Source organism: Periplaneta americana, chromosome 4 (assembly GCF_040183065.1).
Source record: "Periplaneta americana isolate PAMFEO1 chromosome 4, P.americana_PAMFEO1_priV1, whole genome shotgun sequence".
Lineage (NCBI taxonomy): Eukaryota > Metazoa > Arthropoda > Insecta > Blattodea > Blattidae > Periplaneta > Periplaneta americana.
The window spans coordinates 71,566,115-71,589,235 of record NC_091120.1 but is presented as its reverse complement, the minus strand read 5'-3'; the positions used below and the strand labels follow the sequence as shown (position 1 = coordinate 71,589,235).

The following is a 23,121-nucleotide window of genomic DNA, read 5'->3' as shown; positions in this document are numbered from 1 at the left end:
GCCATGGTCCCGAATTTCATTTACTATTCAGTTTTCCGAATAGGTTATAATATTCGAGAACTTTCAGAGCAGTGAAAGACATGAAATTACAATCACTAAATGTTGCCAGGAAACAAGAAAATTACAAAAACTAGAATACATTTATGCAAACAAATTTATTAAATTTGTATTATGAGAAACATGGCAGACGAAGCTACAATAATTATAACTTCAGCGCGAGGAGGTAAAAAGCTTTTGCTGGAAGGTTACCTGTTTTTAAAGAGCAAGAGTGCAGCAGGAGGAAAAATATACTGGGACTGTGCAAAAGTACGTTCCAAAGAATATTCTTTGCGGGCGATTACTTCTGGACCGCGTAATAACCTGGCAGTACTAAAAGAGCCAGCCGCAGAGAGAGTGGCTACAATTTCAAACACGAATATTGTGCAGGAGTATCAGACCTATGCAGCCGATAACAGATACCTCGATTACCTGAGGACACTTTGTAAAGAGAAAGTGTAATTAGTTATGCCATAATTATATTGAATATATTTGGTAATATTACACTAGGCCTAATGTATTATCGGGAAAATGTAAATCAAAGAAATCGAGAATTTTGTATTCGGGGAAAGTGGAATTTCGGGAAAAAGGGAAATCACAGAAATCGGGAATTTTGTATTCGGGAAAATGGAAATCAAGAAATCGGGAATTTTGTATTCGGGAAAATGGAATTTCGGGAAAATGTAAATAAAAGAAATCGGGAAATATGTCACACAGAGACACGCACGCACGCACACACACAAATTCAGTTAAAAATACTTCCCCTGTGAATATTAAAATTCTGCCCATTTTGATAATTTTGATGTCAGAAATTTTAGTCTACCATAAAAATTATGACATATTAAATATCAGACATACCACTGCATTATACTACAAGCGGGGTCATAAACAGACACCCAAAATATTTTTTAAAATTTTTAACCTGTGTAAATGTAGCATTTAAGGCTTATATGTTACCCACAAAATATTGTTTGATTATGTTGACAAAGGAACTAGTTTTAAATTTCACTATTCTCTCCCCTTAAGAAATGCCTTTCTGTCAGTTGTCTGCTTAGCGGCTAGAACTTTTGGAATAGGGTTAGTTTTAGAGTCTATTTTCAGAAAGAGAAAAGCAGTAAAATTTACCTGGGTGTTGAGACCCACGTAGATGACGGGGTTGTAGCAGATGCTTGACTTAGCGACAAGAGCGGGTACTACGGCTAGTCCCGGACTGACCACCTGAGGGTCGCCGAACGCGATGACGAGAGCTAGTACCGCGTAGGGCGTCCAGGCCACCAGGAACGCAATAATCATCACTGCGATCATCAAAGCCACCCTCGACTCCGCCTTAGTGACGCGGCCAGCGCGTACAGCACTCTGGAACACAGTTCGACCCATGAAACTCAGTTCGTGATCCTGGGGCAAGTATAGTAGGTTTACTTGGTCTTCCATATCTCTATGATTCGACTATTGTCCGATGGAGAATTGTAAGCATATCATCTGTTCTAGGCCTAGTTGAAGAATAAGGACATCGTACTGTATACAGGTTGTCGGAGGAGGAATGTAAAATACTTCAGGATAATGCAGTTTAGGTTAACCTACATCGATTTAACGCGATATACCTGGACATAGGTCTAACGACTGGGGAGAAATCGCCTTTCTCACAGTTAAGCTACGGTTTGTTTACGGCGATCATCGCCGGACGCACATCGCCGGCGATTATAAACGCTGGCAATGATCGTCAGGAAGTGGTTTCTTTATTAGTGTACATCGCTGTCAGTTCTCATTTGTTTTGCTGCCATAACTCGATTCAATATATCTACATAGCCTTCTCTAAATATCGATTATTAAACATGTATGCGGTGATGTGCTCCTGAATTTGCCTCAGAAGCAACCTCCAGCGATGTGCGTCGCGTCCAATGATCTACGTTAGCCAAGAAACCGTGCGCATTCATTTTAACTGCTAGCAACTCCAGGCGACAATCGCTAGCGATGTGCGCCCGGCGATGATCGCCGTAAACAAACCGCAGCTTTATACGACAGAGCTGTTTCACCTCATATCTACAATAGACTGTTTCGTGTTAGACTGGGAAATGGTTTGGCTATGATTGGTTCTCATTTTGAGCATCTGTTGTCAAGTTTGGTTAGTCATCGTGTTTTGTTTAGTTTTATGGCCTAATCAACATGATTTTGCATACTTATTCGTCTCAAATTTGAAGTCCACGATATAAGTTTAATAAACAGTTAAAAAAACATGAAACGGATGAATGTGTAACATTTCTACACATTCATATGTAAAATTTAATGGAGATTCGGAATATGTAAATTTTAATATAGAGTGTCATTAAAAAACTAAAGTTCGCTATCACATCCTATATGCCTGAATAACTAACAGTTTTAGAACACTGGTATCATATTGTAGCGCTTATCTCCAACAGCTTTTGAAACGGAAAACTTTTTTTGTAAATTTAAAATTTAATAAGTTATTAGCAATATTCCATACTTATTGTTCATACTTATTGTTATTATTTTAGCTGTTTATGTTTTAATTCTAACACTGCTTTCCCCTTTTAACCCCTTCAGGCCTGATATACGTTATAGTGTACATTGTTTCTTCTTCTTTTTTTTTTTTTTGGAATATCTTCGACACTTTTAAATATTTTGAAAAATTTAATGTGATATAAATGGAGAATATTATTTTTGGAACATTTCTATACCTGAATTAAAAATAAATTTTAAAATTTTAGGACCCCAGGGGTTAAAATTGTCCCCAAATTTTGATTTTCTGTGAAGACTTGATTTGGGAATTTTGGAACCCCAGAATGATTATGTGATCAGTTTTTTTTTTTCAATTTTATTTTAATAGAAATTCAGGACTGAAGAGGCTAAGGTACCATATCCATAATGAAATAAAATTTGCATAGTTAGATATTTAGATACATAAGTTTAGTTGTCTATATCTTAATTCTAACATTGCTGTCCTCTTCTGGTGTGCCTATCCTCCTGTGTCCTGGAGTATAGTATACTATACTTCATACCTGCATTTAATTTCAAATTTCCCACTAGATGAAATCGTTATCAATTACTTCTTTTCTGTGCTTGTCATGCTCCTGACATCTCTTGGGACTTAGGAAGCACAAGAAGATCGATTCAATCATTGCAATGCGTGTTTCAACACGTAACTCAACGCCAAGGCACCTTAGGACATTCTTTCGAAATACACAGTAAACATTACATTTTAAGTGTAAAAAAAATATGATATAAGATGTACGCAGAGACCCGAAATATAGTATAATATACTTGCATTTACGTCCTAACTGTAACCTGCAGAATTTTTCCAGCATTTTTCCTCATTTCAGTGACTGTTTTTTAAATGTAGAATTATATTGAACTTTGAAAATAAAAGAGAAAAGTCTCCGAACTGAGGGCCATATAACTGGGTTACGTATAACCCAGGTTGTACCACAGTCTAGTATATACAGTCACGAAGCTCAATACGTAGTAAATATGCATCCATAGGTAGTTGCTAACCACTAGGATCGCTAATATCGCCTCATTACAGACAATGCGAAATAGTACTTGCACAGTCTATTTTTCCTAGTACTCTCATAAGCTCATGCTTCGTGACTGTATATTTTTATTTTATTGGGTTATTTTACGACGCTGTATCAACACCTAGGTTATTTAGCGTCTGAATGATATGAAGGTGATAATGCCGGTGAAATGAGTCCGGGGTCCAGCACCGAAAGTTACGCAGCATTTGCTCGTATTGGGTTGAGGGAAAACCCCGGAAAAACCTCAACCAGGTAACTTGCCCCGACCGGGATTCGAACCCGGGCCACCTGGTTTCGCAGCCAGACGCGCTGACCGTTACTCCACAGGTGTGGACTCGTGACTGTATATACTAGACTGTGGTTGTACTGTATTTAGATTTAATCATAGCGGAACAATAGGAAGACGGTCGCTAATGCAATGCTGTCTGGCAAAAAATATTTACTTTTGCCTACCGAACTAACCCTCCTAGCTTGTTTATTGGATTGAGAAACAGCCAGCAGGCTTATATGAGGAATTTTAAGAGTGGAGGAAAGACTTACCTGCTTCATAGTCTTCATAATGTTGAGATAGGAGAAACCAATGACGCAGACGGGGACTACTAGACCGAAAACGAAGAGAAAGACTACGTATGACGTGGCATTCCGAGTGTGACTCTCCCAGTTGACAGAACAGCTGCAAACAAAAGAAGTAAGGAGTACAAGCCGCTCATGCTAGACTTATTACTAGGGAGCGGATTTTTATGTGCTAAAAAGTTTAAATATATTTATTTTTATGCGCTAAAAAGTACGAAAATATTTGCTAAAAATAAAAAAAATATTTCTTTTAAATGTGACAAAAATATCTTACTTAGCTTGGAAAAAAAATGTTACTAGGTACTCACCCACCACACTTGAGTGCTAGTAATTGGCCGAGAATTGCAGTGAACAACAAAGGTCATCTCCAAATTCTCCATAACAAATGCATGCCGATTATCTCCGAACAACGACTTATACTGTGAAAATGATCTTTCCATATCATAGGACGTCAGACGTGCATATTTAAAGAGAGGAATGTCACAAACACAAACACCGTCAATTTCACCTACAGGCATACCCCCTAATACTTGAGCAACTTTACACATTTTTTTATATCCACTGTTTTTCCCAAACACTTTCTGCAATTTGTCCCTTAGTACTTGTACTTCTGAACCTGGTAGCGAGTCTAGTTTAATTTTCACGGCACGCACCTCCCTGTTTCAGACAGCAGGTTTTTGGATGTTCCGAGTTTTTTTATGGTATCTCACAAAAACCTTAGATTTGCTAATAGGAAAGCCAAATCGTTTTTTAAACAACCATTTTTCAGTGTATCTTGAAGGATATCGATTGACGAAGCCCGATAACTGGGAATCACAACAAGACGTATTGCCTCACTTGATGGACATTAGCGAGAGGCGAGAGATTTTTTTTTTAAATTAAATAATGTTCATACCCGAGCTCTTATCTGTTGTGTTTCACAAACAAAGTGTGGAATGAAATCATTTTCAGCAAAAATAAGCATTCCTAATTATGTGTTGCAAGATCTCCCCTCCTTGTCCATGTTAATTTATTCTCTAATAATAACAATGATATGCTGCCTAGCAGTTCTCAGAACTTGAGGCGAAACTATTACAAAAATGTATCACGGATACACCACACAGCGCTTAGAAACACGAAGCAACCAAGAATTCTTAAAAAGATAACGTACTTCTGAATGACATATTTGCTTTAGTTTTAAAATGTTTAAAAGTTCTTGTAAAAAAATTATTTAAGTAAAAAAATCCAAGATTTATGTGTTTATAATAGATTTCCTGAAAATATGTATTTACATAATTTTTTTTGTCAAAATATGTGTTTTTATGTGAAATAAAATTCGGGTTTTAAACTTGAAACTTCATGCACGGAATTTTTTACTTTGTTAATTGTGTTTTATCACACGAAAAAATAATATTTAATTACATAGGAATCCGCTCCTTACTTATTACAATAGCCGTGATGTTGCCAAATTCTTCATAGAAACATAACAATTTCCTCTAAAACGGTGAATGTTACAGAAAAACTTATTTAGATTTGTCAAATCTCTCCTCATGATTATTACCAGTTTCATCATTTCGGTGCAGAGGTTACCATCCACCCTGGATATATATATATATATATATATATATATATATATATATATAATGTGTGTTTGCGTTTACATTAAAAAAATATTATTAGTGGCTGGCGCAGCGAATGCTGTCTCACTTACTGATTAAGTGCCTAGTAAGTTTGCTTTTGAATTCAACTTTATTTCGATAGTCCCTGATGCTAGCAAGTAGAGACTTCCAGTCTTTACAAGGCTATTGTAAAAGAGGATGAGTATAAGAAAGTGCGATGAGTTGGAATTTTTAGTATATTGTTTCATGGCTAGAACATATATTCAGATTATGATGAGAAGAAAGGTAGTGAAGATATTGCAACATAGCATTGCTTCATAAAATGAGAGAAGAAAAGAAGATCGTTTTTGATGCATTTTAAATAAAAAAATAAAATATTAAATGGAAGGAAATTGCTTTGTTTGTTGATAATCCATTAATTCAACCAGTTTCTCGTCTAAATTCACCTTTAATTGAGATTCGAAGCTCTTCAATTTTGTTGAAGTTAACCCGAATCTCTCGTTAAATTCATGCATATTCTCTGTATATTATTTTCCTTGTATGGTTTTGCATTATAATTTTCCATTCTGAATCACTTGACCACATTTCTTGGCTGCTATTTCTTCTTCACTGCTCCAAAAGTATAAGCTTACATCTTGACTATAGGTTGAGCTATACGTTTTAGACTTTCAACAGAACTTATTATTTATGTAATCAAATGTGACAAGTACATTTTTTCAAGAAACAGAACACTGGTCAGACTAGTAAAATTCACTCCTAATTCGTTTGTCACTTATCCTTGTAACAAGTCACATATCTCTGTGTTTTAGGAAAGATAAAATTTCGACAAGTTGGTATTTGTTACTTGCTTTCCTTGCCATCAGTCAAAGCAGTCGTTTTAAGAAACAGGCCCTTGGACTCTTTGTCTTGCAAATACAACCTGTCTCTTTAAATGTGTTGTACAATGTATAAATAAATACTGAACTATGTACTTATTTATAAAAAAATATATAGAGTTTCAACAAAATGAGTACTGATTTTTATACATCTTGATTACACAACTTTTAACACTGTATCACTTCGGAATACGTATGATAAGAATTTTCTTGTGTTAAATTTTAACGTACCTTGTTAACATGTTTCGACCTATTTTCGGTCATCTTCGGAACTAGTCGTTGTTGGTCTTGGCGCCTCTTGTTTCCTGTGTGGATGCGTTCGTAGTGTAGAGTCAAAGAGTGTATGTGTTTTGAAATTGAGTTGTGTGTTGAGAATATCGTTGGGGTGTGTTTTCGTGTGTCTGTATATTTAATATTGTTCTAGTGTGTTGAGTTTCTGGCTTTTTGGTTGGATGTGCAGTATTTCCATGTCTGTGTTGATGTCTCTGTAGGTGTGGTTGGCATTTGTGATGTGTTCTGCATACGTGGAGGTGTTTTATAATTTTGTTATGGCTGTGATGTGTTCTTTGTAACGTGTTTGAAATGATCTGCCTGTCTGTCCTATGTAGAAGTTGTTGCAGGTGTTACATTAGAGTTTGTATACGCCTGTGTGGTTGTACTTGTTTGTTTGTGTTGTTTGTGTGTTGAGATGTTTTTGTAGAGTACAACATCGCATACAGAACAAATAACACTCTACAAAAACATCTCAACACACAAACAAACAAATACAACCACAGAGGCGTATACAAACTCAAATGTAACACCTGCAACAACTTCTACATAGGACAGACAGGCAGATCATTTCAAACACATTACAAAGAACACATCACAACCATAACAAAATTACAAAACACCTCCACATATGCAGAACACATCACAAATGCCAACCACATCTATAGAGACTTTAACACAGACATAGAAATACTGCACATCCAACCAAAAAGCCAGAAACTCAACACACTAGAACAATATTAAATATACAGACACACGAAAACACACCCCAACGATATTCTCAACACACAACTCAATTTCAAAACACATACACTCTTTGACTCTACACTACGAACGCACCCACACAGGAAACAAGAGGCGCCAAGACCAACAACGACCAGTTCCGAAGATGACCGAAAATAGGTCGAAACATGTTAACAAGGTACGTTAAAATTTAACACAAGAAAGTTCTTATGATACATATTCCGTACAGATCTTTGTTTGCTGGTAGGGAACATCCATACGAGTATTCTAATACTGTGAATCTTGGGCCGGAAATGCATTGTTATGGATATAAACAGTGAAAATGCACTGCAAATTGTTGAACACAAATTGTTGTTTATTATGTTAATTGTAAGAAATCAGAGCTATTACATGTTGTTTTACATCAATTGTTGGAAATGTCGGCCACTGATCTGGCTGCACAGTTCTTCGCGTCTCACCACGGACTGATGAAATCTACGTAGCATATCCGACTGCTCCCTAATTTCCACGCCCGCTGCCACGATCCTCGCTGCAAGCTCTGCTTCTGTGTTCACCGGAGTCTCATTTCATGTCCTCACAGAAAGAAATCCAACGGTGTGAGGTCTGGGGACATCGGTGGCGATGGAACGGCTCCACCTCGACCAATCCACGGACCTGGAAATCATCTGTTAAGGAAAGCCCTGTTCAGCTTATCATAGGCCTACTGCAGACTCAAGTGGCTTGTATTGTATAATATTGCAGTTACAGTAGATGAAATACCAATGCATTTCCGACCCAAGGTTCATTGTATTAAAATACTCGTATGGATGTTCCCTATCACCACACGAAAAATCTGCACTCATTTTGTTAACACCCTGTATACAAAAACACACTGCACTCCATTCTTGTGAGCTATACCAAGGACATATTATTATAGAAAACTTATTCAAAGAAATAAGGCACCGAACTGTAAAAGCAGTTAAAATATCAGGATGCATTAATTATTTAGTATGGAGAAATATATAAGGAAAGAGACAAAGGTAAGAATTTATAAAATAGTTATCCAGCGGCCAGTAATGACTTTATATCTTAAAGAAAAGAGTAGAAACTACAAACACAAGACGAATGTTGGAAACAACGATGAAAGTATTAACACTAGGAAGACTGGATATGGTGACATACTTAGAAAGACTGAGGGAATCATTTTGATCCCTTATTTTACATTGCCTTAATATGAACGAAAAGAATGATTTGGTTGTGTTTTAAGTAATGTAATTCATTAACAATATACGAGTAGTTTTAAGCATCATAATGATAGCTTTTCACAACAGAAATACAGTCAGTATAAAAATGCAATAGGTAGCACAAAACAGTAGGATTCTAAATATTATAGTGTTATGGATTAAAATTATTGTCTTTTTTAATAAGTATTATTTCGTTAATAATAATAAAACATCTGTTGGTTAATAGTTCTATTTCCTGTTATTGCGTCACAATATGCCGCTTCAGAGCGACTACCTTTGGGTGGTATCGGCAAATCGGCGGCATGTTTACGAATGTGCCGTTACTCCATGGATCTCAAACACAGCAATTTTATCATTTTCATGTATTTTACGTATGAAAGCATAGAATTGAGTCCAAAACTAGTCTCTAATTGAATAATATTACACTTCATTACTGATAATAATTAAATCTCAAGTCTGATTTGTGTATTATTTATCTAGTCAGCGATGTATGCAATGGAGGAAGAAAGGAACTGGTCAACCTACCTCATTATCTCCTGGCTTAGTTCCTTATGAGTGATGCCTTGTGAGGTTCAGACCAATCTTCGGGCTGCTGACTTTACATACATACTGATAATATCGACGAGTATCAATTTGACCTCTCGGTTTTTCTAGGTATTCCTTTTAATATCTCCACTTCTATAAGAATTTCAACGTCCAGGTTTCAGGTGAACAATATCTTAGTAAAATTAAGAAATGTCATAGAGCCACAATTGGATATGACATGTATTTATTTATTAGGTTATTTTACGACGCTGTATCAACATCTAGGTTATTTAGCATCTGAATGAGATGAAGGTGATAATGACGGTGAAAAGAGTCCGGGGTCCAACACCGAAAGTTACCCAGCATTTGCTCGTATTGGGTTGAGGGAAAACTCCGAAAAAAAACCTCAACCAGGTAACTTGCCCCGACCGGGATTCGAACCCGGGCCACCTGGTTTCGCGGTCAGACGCTCTGACCGTTACTCCACAGGTGTGTACGATATGACATGTAGAATAGGAGAATTGTGCTCATAAATATGGAAAAAGGGGTCAAAATGATCCCTCTGTCTTTCTAGTATTAAGGAAAATAACTGGAAAGACATTGAATGATAGTCAGAAATGAAGATATAAGGGAAATATGTACAATCCAGCCTGTGGCAGATTGGAGAAAAAGAAGAAAGAATTAATGAATGGTTCATGTATCCAGGATTCCTGATGAACTGTACGCATAGTAAGGGACAACTTCTCAAGAGGAAAAGGAGCCCAGGTCGACCTAAAAGAATGTGGGAAGATTCGATTGAAGATTAGGGAAGTCTTGATTCATCTATAAAAAAGCGGTTTCGCTTACATGGAAAGAGAAGAAGAAGAAGAAGAAGAAGAAGAAGAAGAAGAAGCCAAGATTTAGAACTGACTATTTATTTGTTAAATCATATAGGGTTATTTCAGAATGATTCTCATGAATCAGCGAACGCGTATTGCATTCGTTGTTCACCGGATCATCCGTAATCAAATCATGTTGTGGTTGCTGCTGACTGGCAGTGCATGTTTCAACCCCACGAGCCATCTCCGAAATGGGAGGCTTTTTCTTTTCTGAAATGCTTAGTCAGAAATGATGAATATTTACTCATATTTTACGGTTGCAAGTTTTACTTGAAGCATGAAGCGAAAAGTGGACTGTGCTGTTGGTGTTGTATGAACCACAGTTGCCGCAATATGGAGTCTTGATAGCTTCGTTGTCCTTCGAGAAACCACAAACGTGGCTGAATCCTTCCATAGCAGATTAAACTTTTCATTCTATTATAGGTTATTATTCTCAAATACTCTTCTGGATATCCAAAACAAGCCTATATCAAAATTTGCAGCTGCCGTATTCGAATGATCAATGATAAAGCTAGAAAGCTCAAAGATAAATAGGCCTACTCTCGCATTACGAAGTTGGTAGGACCTACAGTTATATGTATGTAGAGAAATAATATCCGATATGACTTCCTGTAGGATTATATGAAAGTAAGATTTCGAAGAAAAAGTAAAATGTTATAATTCATGTTACAAGATAAGAATTTCAGAATAATTCGCCATTATTTTCTACAGACAATCAATAATTTTAATTACATCTACGAAATTACATATTTTCACATTTTTCTTCATTAAAAATAGCATGTTATATGTTAGCACATAATTTAATATATAAGAAATTTGTTAATTAAAATTTCGTAGTCAGTCCCAAGTCTGCAAAGCGATAAGGGAAATCCAAGTTATTGGTTTATAGGGACGCTAACACTATCGCAATATTGAGATCCCATAGCAGAGCTTGCACCACAGTCTAGTAGGCCTATATACAGTCACGAAGCTTGAGTACTAGGAACAATAGACTGTGGAGGTACTATTTCGCATTGTCAGTGATGAGGTGTTAGTAGCGATCCTAGTGGTTAGTAACTATCTATAGATGCATATTCCCTACGTATTGAGCTTCGTGACTGTATATACTAGACCAGGCATGTCAGAAATCAGACAATGAAAGTGCAGTGTATGTGCACGGAACGCCGGTCTGTGCAGATTGCGTCATTCAAGTGTTGCTCTTACCAGTTCTTAGCGGGAGGGATGTACAAGAATATATTCTGCACTACTAGTGTTCAATTAAATTGACATTTGGACATTATAAACATACTTAGCAGAAGGAAAAAACACAATTATTGTCAGTGTCTGTATTTGACAATAATTGTAACACAAGAAACAATAGACTTACTCAGTTATAATTCACAAAGCAGTCGTTTGTAAAGAATCATTTATTTACATGATTGGTATACAGTATTTGGAGAAAATATAAATACTGCAGTAATTTCGAAACAACAAAAAACGAACACAGTATTTCATTTTACGTAGTAGGTACTGATTATTTCAAAGTAATACTCTTTCATTGTTCCTCAAGCATTATTGGGACCATTGGTGCACAAATGTTAAAGAAAATATTTTACTCCCAATTACATGCAATAGGACATTGTGAGGCTTTTACACTGGAATCATTTCCTTGCTGTATATTAATATCAATTCACATTATTATTAATAAATTGGATAAATTAAGCTTGAATTTAAATTTATATATAGTTTATTTGGAAAACGTTGAGAGCAAGTATTAGCAAGTTGGGAGCGTTACTGAATTGAGTTAAAAGAGTGCTTCACAAGCTGTGAAGCGAGGAGATTTTCTTTATGTCAGGTTTAAAGATTTATTAACGTAAGTATATTAAGATAATATAGTAACGTGAGATGGAAAATTCGCCATTATGTATTATTTTTCCAGAAAATTTTTCCGTCTGAAAAATAGTTGCTTTCTTCCTTCCCTTACAACCTCAAGACCCTCACACGTATTCCTCATTCAATATTATCATCACTTATCAGCTTATCAAATAAAAGTTGTAAGTCGTCTAATCATTCATGGCTGTGTTAGTACAGACTCCGAAAGAACGTCACTGTCATGTTTGTCTTGCCGTGAGAGTACTAATTAAGAAATAAGAGCTGGCGAATATCATATTTTGAGAACTTTACTAATCTGATTTAAATTCTCACATCACTATTAGGTCCACATGATATGATGAAAGTCTTTCATTTTAAAATAATTACTGTTGGCTGAGGAAAACAACATAACAGTTATGTTATATGATTCGTGATTTCTCTTCTTCGTTATATCTGTGGACTCCTCACTTTATTTTTCATAACGCATTCACAATCACAGCTCAATGAGCACACCCGTACTGATCTGTGTTACTGAAACCAAAGCTGTTCTGCTACTGCAGGTAATGTACAGCCCTGTCGCGTTCCCCTCCAAGCCGATTCACTCCCTGCAGGTAGGGGAATAGGAACTGCACATCGCACAGAGACAAGTGCACAATGTGCGCGACTGCACGATGTGCAGGGTTTTGACATGCCTGTACTAGACTGTGCTTGCACTGCCTTCTTTAACGTACTTGAATAAACGTGGTGTATGACCATTACTATAGCAAATAGCACCAAGGTTATCTGAAAATAAACATTGAGAGTTATTTTATTATTTACTAAATTCAGCTATATTTAACTCCTACGTTATTTTGAAAGTGTGAGGTGTTAGTTTATTCGCTCTGTTCGTTATTTGTCTATGCTTCATCGGTAATCCACTAAACAAACACACTTTTGGACAAATTGAAACTAATACATAAATAGGATAAGATGTATATTGTTTCGCCGATTTAGTAGAATGCGTTTGGGTCTAAGCAAAGCAAAACACAGTACAAAGTGGTCTGTTGTGATGAGAATCCAAGTCCCAGCATACCGGTAAGGCACGAAACGTTCATGCCTAAGTATTTTTGTTAACGTAAATATTATTAAGCGCCTAGAAATATTAAGGAAATTGCTAGAGATTTTAAGATAATTCATTCATTCACTTATTTACTTATGGATTTATGTATTTATTTGTTTATTTACTTATGTATTTATTTGTTTATTTACTTATGTATTTATTTATTTATTATTGTGTGTATTTTATAGATATATTCTAGGAAATAAAATTAATTTGTATTAACGTTGTATCAGATTCACTTTTTATGATGAATTAACAACTCTGAAATACACATTCCCGTATGACAAATGTTTTTCTGTCCATAACATTCCTCGACTTTAATATTCAAGCATTTGCCGATTACAGTGACTTGCTCCGCGTGTTATATCTAAATAGGAGAACATTGATTTCCTCTTATATCGACGGAGCAATGTATTAGAACATTAGACGTACTTTACTTTTTTGCCATTTTTTCATAATAGCAGTTCATAGTTCTGCCTCCCTCTGTTATGTGGTATTGAAATGATCGCCTTACAGTATTCCAGTCTCGGATATCTAGCGTGTTGAATATGCTAAAGCAAGCTTCCTCTATTACAAGCATAAGATATTCCACTTGATCAGCAGTTTGCTAATAAATAAAGCATACAGTTAATTCAGCCTCAGAGTACTTTGCATGTCCAATACAACATCGAAATCTCAATACCGAAAATGATATTGCTTGGTTACTGATCACTTTGATCAGCATTGTTTCCCTGACAACAGCTCTTGTGGCTGTAAGTAATGCGATTCCTGGGCCATCTAATAGCATAAACTTGGTGCTTTCTATCTTGCAGACCAATGCATTTCGGACAGGCGGGTTTCGGTTACTGTACTTCCGTCAGTAATGATAATCATCATCAACATCAAAATGAAGGAAGGGCATGAAGGTCTGTTCCGCCCATTGAGCTCCACAATAGAGGTCAGTAGTTCTGCCTTAGAAGAATTCATTCTCCAATCGTATTTTCGGTCATCCACTTGTGTTTATAAACTTTTCTGTTTATTCTTTTTCATTTTATTGTCCCTTAGTCACTCCAGTAGAGTAGTCAGACTTCGTACTTACTTACAACTGACAAATGGCTTTTAAGGAACCAGTAGGTTCATTGCCGCCCTCACATAAGCCCGCCATTGGTCCCTATCCTGAGCCAGATTAATCCAGTCTCCATCATCACATCCCACCTCCCTCAAATCCATTTTAATATTATCCTTCCATCTACGTCTTGACCTTCCCAAAGGTCTTTTTCCCTCCGGCCTCCCAACTAAGACTCTTATATGCATTTCTGGATTCGCACATACGTTCTACATGCCCTGCCCATCTCTAACGTCTGGATTTAATGTTTCTAATTATGTCAGGTGAAGAATACAATGCGTGCAGTTCTGCGTTGTGTAACTTTCTCCATTCTCCTGTAACTTCATCCCTTTTAGCACCAAATACTTTCCTAAGAACCTTATTCTCAAACACCATTAATCTCTGTTCCTCTCTCAAAGTGAGAGTCCAAGTTTCGCAACCATACAGAACAACCGGTAATATGACTGTTTTATAAATTCTAACTTTCAGATTTTTTGACAGTAGACTGGATGATAAAAGCTTCTCAACCGAATAATAACAGGCATTTCCCATATGTATTCTGCGTTTAATATCCTCCCGAGTATCATTTATATTTTTTACTGTTGTTCCAAGCTATTTGAATTTTTCCACCTGTTCAAAGGATAAATCTTCAATTTTTATATCTCCATTTCGTAGAATATTCTGGTCACGAGACATAATCATATACTTTGTCTTTTCGGAGTTTACTTCCAAACCTATCGCCTTACCTGCTTGAAGTAAAATTTCCGTGTTTTCTCTAATCGTTTGTGGATTTTTTCCTAACATATTCACGTCATCTGCATAGATAAGAAGCTGATGTGACCCGTTCAGTTCCAAACCCTCTCTGTTGTCCTGATCTTTCCCAATGACATATTCTAGAGCAAAGTTAAAAAGTAAAGGCGATAGTGCATCTCCTTGCTTTAGCCCGCAGTGAATTGGTAAAGCTTAGACTGAAGCCGGCCTATACGGACTCTTCTCTAAGTTTCATTGAGGCACATTTTAATTAATCGAACTAGTTTCTTGGGAATACCAAATTCAATAAGAATGTTATATAAAATTTCTCTCTTAACCGAGTCATATGCCTTTTTGAAATCTACGAATAACTGATGTACTCTACCCTTAGTCAGATGAAATATGTTAATCTTTTGTTTGATTTGTAAGAAAACCGTTCATTCTATTGAAAAACTACAAAAGGGTAAATCATTCCATGTCAGATTCTCTAATCATAAGTGTAAAAATCAGAATCGTGCCGATAGTACTTATCGAGTAAAACAGTGTTAACATTTAGAGGAAAATATTCTTCTTTCTGAGAAAAATATTTATTTGGAATTAATATGGTATTACAATTTTTCGTTGAGTTCCATCCTGTTAATATCTGCATATTTATATTACTTGCACCTGTATATGCAGTGACTGTCCAAGTTCGAAATGTAGCCTGGATCACATTCGTGAATCCGACGCTGACAGGTGAGCATCTCTGCCTCAGCTCTGACAGAACCGGGTTCCATCCTCAGACGAATAGCTGATAAGCCTCAGGAGTCTGGAGCCAGAGTCCTTTCTGTATCAGTATCAGAAACCCGTACAATCCTCAAGACTTCACTCCAGCCCATTTTTTACTATTGCAGATTATAGATGAAGTGAGGGAAAGGTGGAAAGTTTTGGTGGAATGATAAGAGGGAAATGGGAATACATCCGATAAAAAACCTCTGCAACATCTGCTTTGAAGAGTGTGGTCCCAAAACTCGTTTAGTTCATTTGGACATTTTTATGATTTATACATATACAGGGTGATTCATAAATACCTGCAAAAACTTTGTGGCTGTAATGTAGAGGTAAAATTAAAACTAAAATGTTCTATACAACTTTTCCCGCAAATCCTTACTTTCAGAGTTATGATGCAAAATGTCCTATCTTGCTAGGTATCAAAACCATTGACCAGCAAAGCCTTCGGATGTGTAATGCTCGCCTACATAGCGACTGCGTTAGATGTTTATTATTCTTACACTCGTATTACGTACAGTTGATTTCCACCTGATAAGACTTCGTTTACTGTACGTAGGTGGGTCATTTGCAGAATTTATATAACAAATGACGTTCATAAATTCTTACCCTTCCCATTATTGCATTTATAACGATAGAGTTATAAATTCCTAACAGTGACTAGTTTCAATACTAATGTAGTAAATGTCACAAGAATTATTTCCTTCATGTGAAATATTTCATGAGAATAATATAAAATTCTCATAGTAACAGCTAAAATGCTGTGTCCATACTAGTTAAGTTTTTAAAATGGAGCATGATTATGTCCAGATAAAGGTTTGTTCAATAATGTAATTGAAAAAAGATCAAAGAAACATTTGATATTATCTAAACTTATTCATTTATGTCTGAGTTTATATTTCCTTAAATATGATTACATAATTACTCTAGTCCAGTAAGTCAGTCAGGTCTGTTACACCATTCTGTTCCTATGGATACACAGTTGAAAAAGAAATCCCACAGATGTCAGCACAAGCCAAGATGATGCACAAAGAGTCATTTTGATTGTACTGCTATGTTCACCCATTTTGATTTGGCGAGATTGTGTGTCATACTCCTGCTTTATGTTTTAGTCTAAGCGTGCATTTTTACTCTGTCAGATCTGTTTGTGTTGTGTTTTCCACAAATAATAACATATAAAGTCAAGATCAAGAGGACATAATAGTGCACGTGTGCAGTAGTTAAGTTGCTATTTTGAAGATTTTAAGCAAAAAAAATTTTAGGTTAGTACATGCTTGTTTGCTTTGTCATGTCTGTTACTTGTCAGATCTGTTATTCCGTCATTCAAAACAGTGCTGTAAAGCAAGGTGAGTGTACAGTGGCTGGTTACTGTGGCAGAGACATTGCACTATATTAATACATGCAGAATATGTACTAAATAGTATTTTAATTTTGACGTTCTCAATCGTCCATTTGTTATACAAATTTTGCAAATGATCCAGTGTATGTACTGATCTTATAATTTTACAGACCCCGTTCAACTAATTCCGAACTGTTTCACAGCTATTTTGATGTCACTGCTGTAGTTATGCTACGTTCAGAATTTGTGTGGCATAAACGAGCACCTTCAGACGACCCCAAAGGTAGAAGTCTGGTGATCTGACTGGCCAATCAACTGATATTGCACGATCTATCTTACCGTACACAACTGAAGCCTACTGAACTAACGACAAAATGAATGTGTACCTAAGGAACATAGTGACTGTAGGAACTGCAACAGTTCCATACAACTAAACATACCTACGTACAGTAAACAAAGTCCTATCAGGTCGGAATCAACTGTGGTGGGGGTGTACGAATAACAAACATCTACCGCAGTCGCTATGTATGCGAACGTGACACAACCGAAGGCTTTACTGGCCCATGTTTTTGATGCCTGGCAAGATATGGCACTATGCATCATAACTCTGAAAGTAAGGATTTGCGGGAAAAGTTGTATAGCACATTTTAGCTTTATTTTTACCTCTACATTACAGCCACAAAATTTTTACAGATATTTGTGAATCGCCCTGTATATGATTACGTTTGAGACCTCTATCATTATATGTTAAGCTTGTTTTCTTCCAAAACAACGCCAACCAATCCTTGTATAAAAATTTGTGTTAGGCCTATTGTGCATGTCACTTAAAAACTCGCTCAATCCATAGACTGGTGAATATAGAAGCTAGCCCAGTCCTTTCATAAAATGGACTTAACGCATTTTGGGATCACACTCTTTCAATTCCATCGCGACCTGGCCGGCCGCCTGAAAGGAAAACCAGCGCTCTTGAGCCACAGACGGGCCTTGAAGTGTCGCTTGCTACGCTTAAATCCAACAGTGTCATGCATGTCTTCTATCCTGCGGTGCTGTTCTTGGATGATGCAAGGTGGCGCGGAAACAATTAGACGATTATTAACTAGAAGAAGTGCAATTTATTTATCAGAGCTTCCTCAAATTAGAGGCTGCCATTAGACAAAGCATACAAAACAATACAAGAACAAATAGATGATGAGAGCTAAAAGAGTAAGAACAAAGGCAAACAAATACACAAACAAACAATGGCAGTTTACAGAAGAAAAAAATTCAAGTAAAGAATCAATGAAAGCTAAGAAGGAAAAAGAAAAATGGTAATGGTGCGTCAATTTTTTCCATACACTGAATTAGAGTCCATATACGTGATTCCGTAAAAGTTTGACTGACTTTCTAATTATGAGGAGGGCCAGTTCATTCAGAAAATATTTGTGCAGTCCTAGGATCTTACAGAATTTAGAAGAGAAGTTGGGTATCGTTCCTCTTGCTCCAAACATCAATCCCGTAACACTGATATCGTGAAGTTGGTATTTATCTTTATAATACGGGATGGTTGGAACGTAGATTGCTCGTTTCTCCTCATGTACGTCTTCGGGCTGTCCTTTGTACGTTTCAAACCTGATGGCGGGGTCGATTATCATACCCTGAGACAGGGATTCGCTAATGTCGATTATGTCAATTCGTCTGTTACTGCCATTGTCGGCGGTTCCGTGTATTTTAGTTTTCTAAGGGCATCGGCCAATTTAGGGTAGTTCTAATTGCATGGTGCCTATGTATACAAATATAGCAAATTAGCCCTTAAATTGGCAAAACTTCATTTCTCACAATAGTTTATTAAACCTTGTCGGACTGTAAAGAAAACAACTATCGCAATGTCCATATTTTATATGTTGTACAATATTATAGTATTGTGAAATTTTAATTTTCCTTCCAATTTTTTTCTGTTGTTCTATTAAAATTATAGCATATAGCCTTTAACTTGTTGTATTCTATAGGATACTTTGTCAATTTAAGGGTTAAATTATCACTGGCTTACTGTGGTAAAGTATATTGGAAAGCCGACTTGTTCAAAATCACTTTTAGAATATAAGTGAGTTCCACTCGATGCCAGGCAAATCTAACACTGTCCATGATTTTACGCAGCATATTCTCTGGAATTTTTCGGATTTCTCGAATGTAATCTTCAGTTCTTGAATTGTGTGAGGCCAATGAGCATAGACATTGTCCTTCAAGTAACCTTATAGAAAAAAGTCGCATACCGATTAATCGGATGAGCGCGGAAGCCTGGCAACATCCACAAAACGAGACATGAAATGTTGTGGAAACAATTCTCGAACGACTCTTATGGATTCTCTTGCTGTATGGGCGGTAGCCCCATCTTGTAGAACCATATCATTCGCATATCAATACGTCGCCGACGAAGTTTGTCATGGAGAAATTCTCGCAAAAACTCGACATATCGATTCAACGTTACCGTAACTGTCTGTCCATTAGTTTCTTCGAAAAAATAGGGTCCAATAACTCCAAAAACACTAACACTGTACCATACTGTCACTTTTGCACTGTGTAGCGGTTTCTGATACAACATAAGTAGTTTGTCTGGTGACCAATATCTAAAGTTTTGTTTGTCAGCATATCTATTTAAATAGAAGTGCGACTCATCTGACATGAGTAGATGACTCAGGAATTGTGGTGTTGTTTAGATCATCCTCAAGAGGTTCCAGCAAAATTCAATTCATCGATTAAAATCGCGGTCAAGAACTTCTTGCACAATTTAAATTTTGAATGGATGGAGTGTCAAATCCTCGTCTAAAATGCGTTTAACAGTTCTAGGCGTTAAGTGTAGAGCGACTAAACAGCGACGAGGAGAACGCTGAGAATTGCGCTGAAATGCGGCTGTCACTCGTTGCACATTCTTCGGTGTTCTCATTGTTCGAGGACGACCAGGAGGCCGTTTGTTGCGAACAGAAGCAGTAGTGCTAAACTGTTTGACCCAATTCAATATTGTTTGGCGTGTAGAAATCTTTCCATTCCTTTCGATTTCAAAATGTCTAAAGCAGAGGTCTCCAAAAAGTGTATAGTCATTCGTGCTCTCGATGCTGCCCGCCGAACACAGTGAGCTGTAAGGCTAGAGAAGGGGGAGAGACTCGTACCTCAACAGATGGAAGCGATCAGTGGGGGATCGCGGCAACAGTCTGCTTATGTTTACAAATAATAATCTCAAAAGAATAAGAAATATACGTTTGTATATTAATTTTAAATACTATGAAGCTGGAGCCCCGTCTGTTGCTATTGACACAAGCCATTGCAAATTCAACCTCTCCTGTCATATGGTGCCTTTCAGTGCCTGGAAAAGATCTTCTCCATTTGTATTTTGTAATTACATCTAGAAGACGTTCAGACACAGTAAAATATTAATTAACTCTTCGGATGAAAATGGCTAGGTGAGCTTTGTCATATCTATCTGTGCTTTCGTCCAATGCAAGTGAGTAAGCTACAAACTGGTTAATGTGGTTTCGACCTCAGATTCAATTACATTTACAATCTTGAAATACCTTCTTCTGAACTGTAATTCGAAACAATTTAATTTTCTTAAACTTTGACTTTGTTCTAGACATAGTTTTTTAGTAACGTCCTGTATGCACGATTTTATAAATGACTTTTCTGTAAAGGGCTTCATTGATTTTCCAATATTTCAAGCTAGAACATAGCTAGCAAGAAGCGTTTTTGTTTAAGACTGAGAACACATGTGTGATTTATGTTTGTATTTTCTTGTTTTATATTTATCAGAATATTTGTAGGCCTACGCATTTCACCTAAAATTAAACGAAAAACTACAGGGACATCATTTTATTTTTACTTCAATTTTTATTGTACCTGAGTTTTGGAATGTTCTTCACTCCCACACCTTCTACTAGTAAACTTCCAACCGTTCACGACACACAGCCGAGGGCGCGTAAGCAGTACTGAGTTAGTGAGTATAGTTTGTTCCAGAAATATGTCCGCGTTTTCCAGTGACGAAAGAGCTTTCAATATTGAATCATATTTTTGTACAGGTACTGTCGTCCGTTTGCCTACGTCGCATCCCGGTTTCCCCACCTGCTTCTGTTCGCCCCTCTGTTAAGTCTAGTAGCTGGGCTATCTTAGCTCTTTTCTGAAAACATTAATTTCTGTTAGGAATTGGACGTGTACGTAATATTATACAAGTGTTTAAAATAGGCTCTAACTTAAATAAAAGGGCCTCATTAAGTAATTAACTGTCGCGTGATTCCCCCCCCCCTTTCTACGACCCTGCGACATAACTACTTGGACGGACAGTAGATAGCATTTCTGAGTAATTTTGTCTTTTCGGATCGGGCACAAGTGAAGATTGAATTTACAGTACGTAAGGTACTCTTTTATAGAGTAGGTACAGAATTATTTCAACATGAGTTACTCGTACGAAGGACGAAACTGGTAATTGGAATTAGGTACAATAGTCTATAGTGCGATGATATGCACAAAAGAACTGAAGCCTGTATCAAAATGAACGGCCACCATTGAAAAATGTGTTTAAATATCCATATTATGATTATTTTTCAATTTAACTTCATTCTCTATAGTGTACGCTAATGTGCTGTAACAGTACAATATACACTGCATAATTAATACGTCCGAATGGATAGCTCAATTCGTGTGTAAAAACACTAAGTGTTAATACAGTACTGTATTTTGATTAAACAAAAACCTAATGAAAATTATCAAACTCAAAATTACGATATTTCCTAGTTTACATAAATGAACTACTTTTCTTCCCTCCTATAGGCCTACCTAGTAAAGTGATTTGTATTTTACGCCAGTATCATCGAACTTCAGTCGTGGAAGGGGTAGCAAACAGTGTTTCCTGTTTCAATTGTTAATAGAAAGGTATAGCCAGGTTAATATTAAAAATGTTAGTAAAAATAAAATGATGTCCCTGTATATGTTTGTCATGCGGAACTGAGTGTAAACGTATTGTAATATACTGATTATTATGTATAGCCAACAGTTATACTGATAGCCACAAAATAAATTATTTCCACATGTCCAACATGCCTGTAATTGTATGATATTCTTTGTGAAGAGTCGAGTATTGTCGTCGCATGTTGAATTTTAACACACGCTTAAGAATTTTCGAACAAATTAAGCATTTCACATTCTCCCCACTAACACAAAAAAATGTCCCTTCCTATTCATCCTTGAATGTACTACGTCCATGATTAGAAGACATTGTGAAACGGTGGAACACTCCGACCAACACAGTGATAATGGCAGCCCGCCACTGCTCTTCGTTTGCGCATAAACATTGAGTACATTACAGATGTGGATGGGTGAGGCGGAGCGCGCTCATTACGTACTGGCTTCGGTTCCGTTCAGGAGCTTACTTGCGAGTAGGCTTTTGGATACGGTCTGAAGATACGGTGTGTTATCGTCGTGGAATCGTTGTTTTAAAGCAATGATTCCACAGCAAACGCCCTGTGATCTTCCGACCAACGTTCCATCGTTACTGAAAGCTATTAACCGTTCTACCAATATGGCGGCATGACGCAAAATTTAAATCGTCTAATTGTTTCTGCCCCACCTTGTATTTTCTTTACCTGATGTTAGCGGCTTCGTGGACGTAGTCGCCCCAGCCCACGAGTGGCGGCGCGGTGAGGCATATCGAGTAGGCCCAGATGCCGATCACCAGCACGCACGCACCGCGTCTGTTCAGGTTGTGCCGGGATAGCGGACGGCTGATCATCACGTACCGCTCGAAGCTTAGTGCCGTCAGCGTCGTGATGGACACAATGCCTGCAGGGATGCAATGATTGGTTAAGAAAGTTCACACTTACTCATAGTAGTCACAAGACATCATAACTATTGTATTCGCCAAAGTTAGATAGCCCCAGCTCAGAGGAAAGACGTCAAAGAAGTCATATCAACATGCTCTCGATGTTTATGTTATGCAGTTGGCCGCATCTGCT

The 23,121-nt window shown here is 36.9% G+C and overlaps 1 protein-coding gene across 1 annotated transcript in view; it reads right to left on the bottom strand.

Moving 5' to 3' along the window:
- Nucleotides 1-1,044: 1,044 nt before the first annotated feature.
- The window catches only part of LOC138698933 (pinopsin-like), a 70,195-nt gene continuing 48,118 nt past the window's right edge, over nucleotides 1,045-23,121 (bottom strand). The window contains exons 3-6 of the mRNA XM_069825131.1: nucleotides 22,753-22,948; nucleotides 4,110-4,242; nucleotides 3,222-3,224; nucleotides 1,045-1,392 (exon numbers count right to left, since the gene is read on the bottom strand). Coding sequence (XP_069681232.1) covers nucleotides 1,045-1,392; nucleotides 3,222-3,224; nucleotides 4,110-4,242; nucleotides 22,753-22,948 — 680 coding nt within the window. The remainder of the gene's footprint in view (nucleotides 1,393-3,221; nucleotides 3,225-4,109; nucleotides 4,243-22,752; nucleotides 22,949-23,121) is intronic.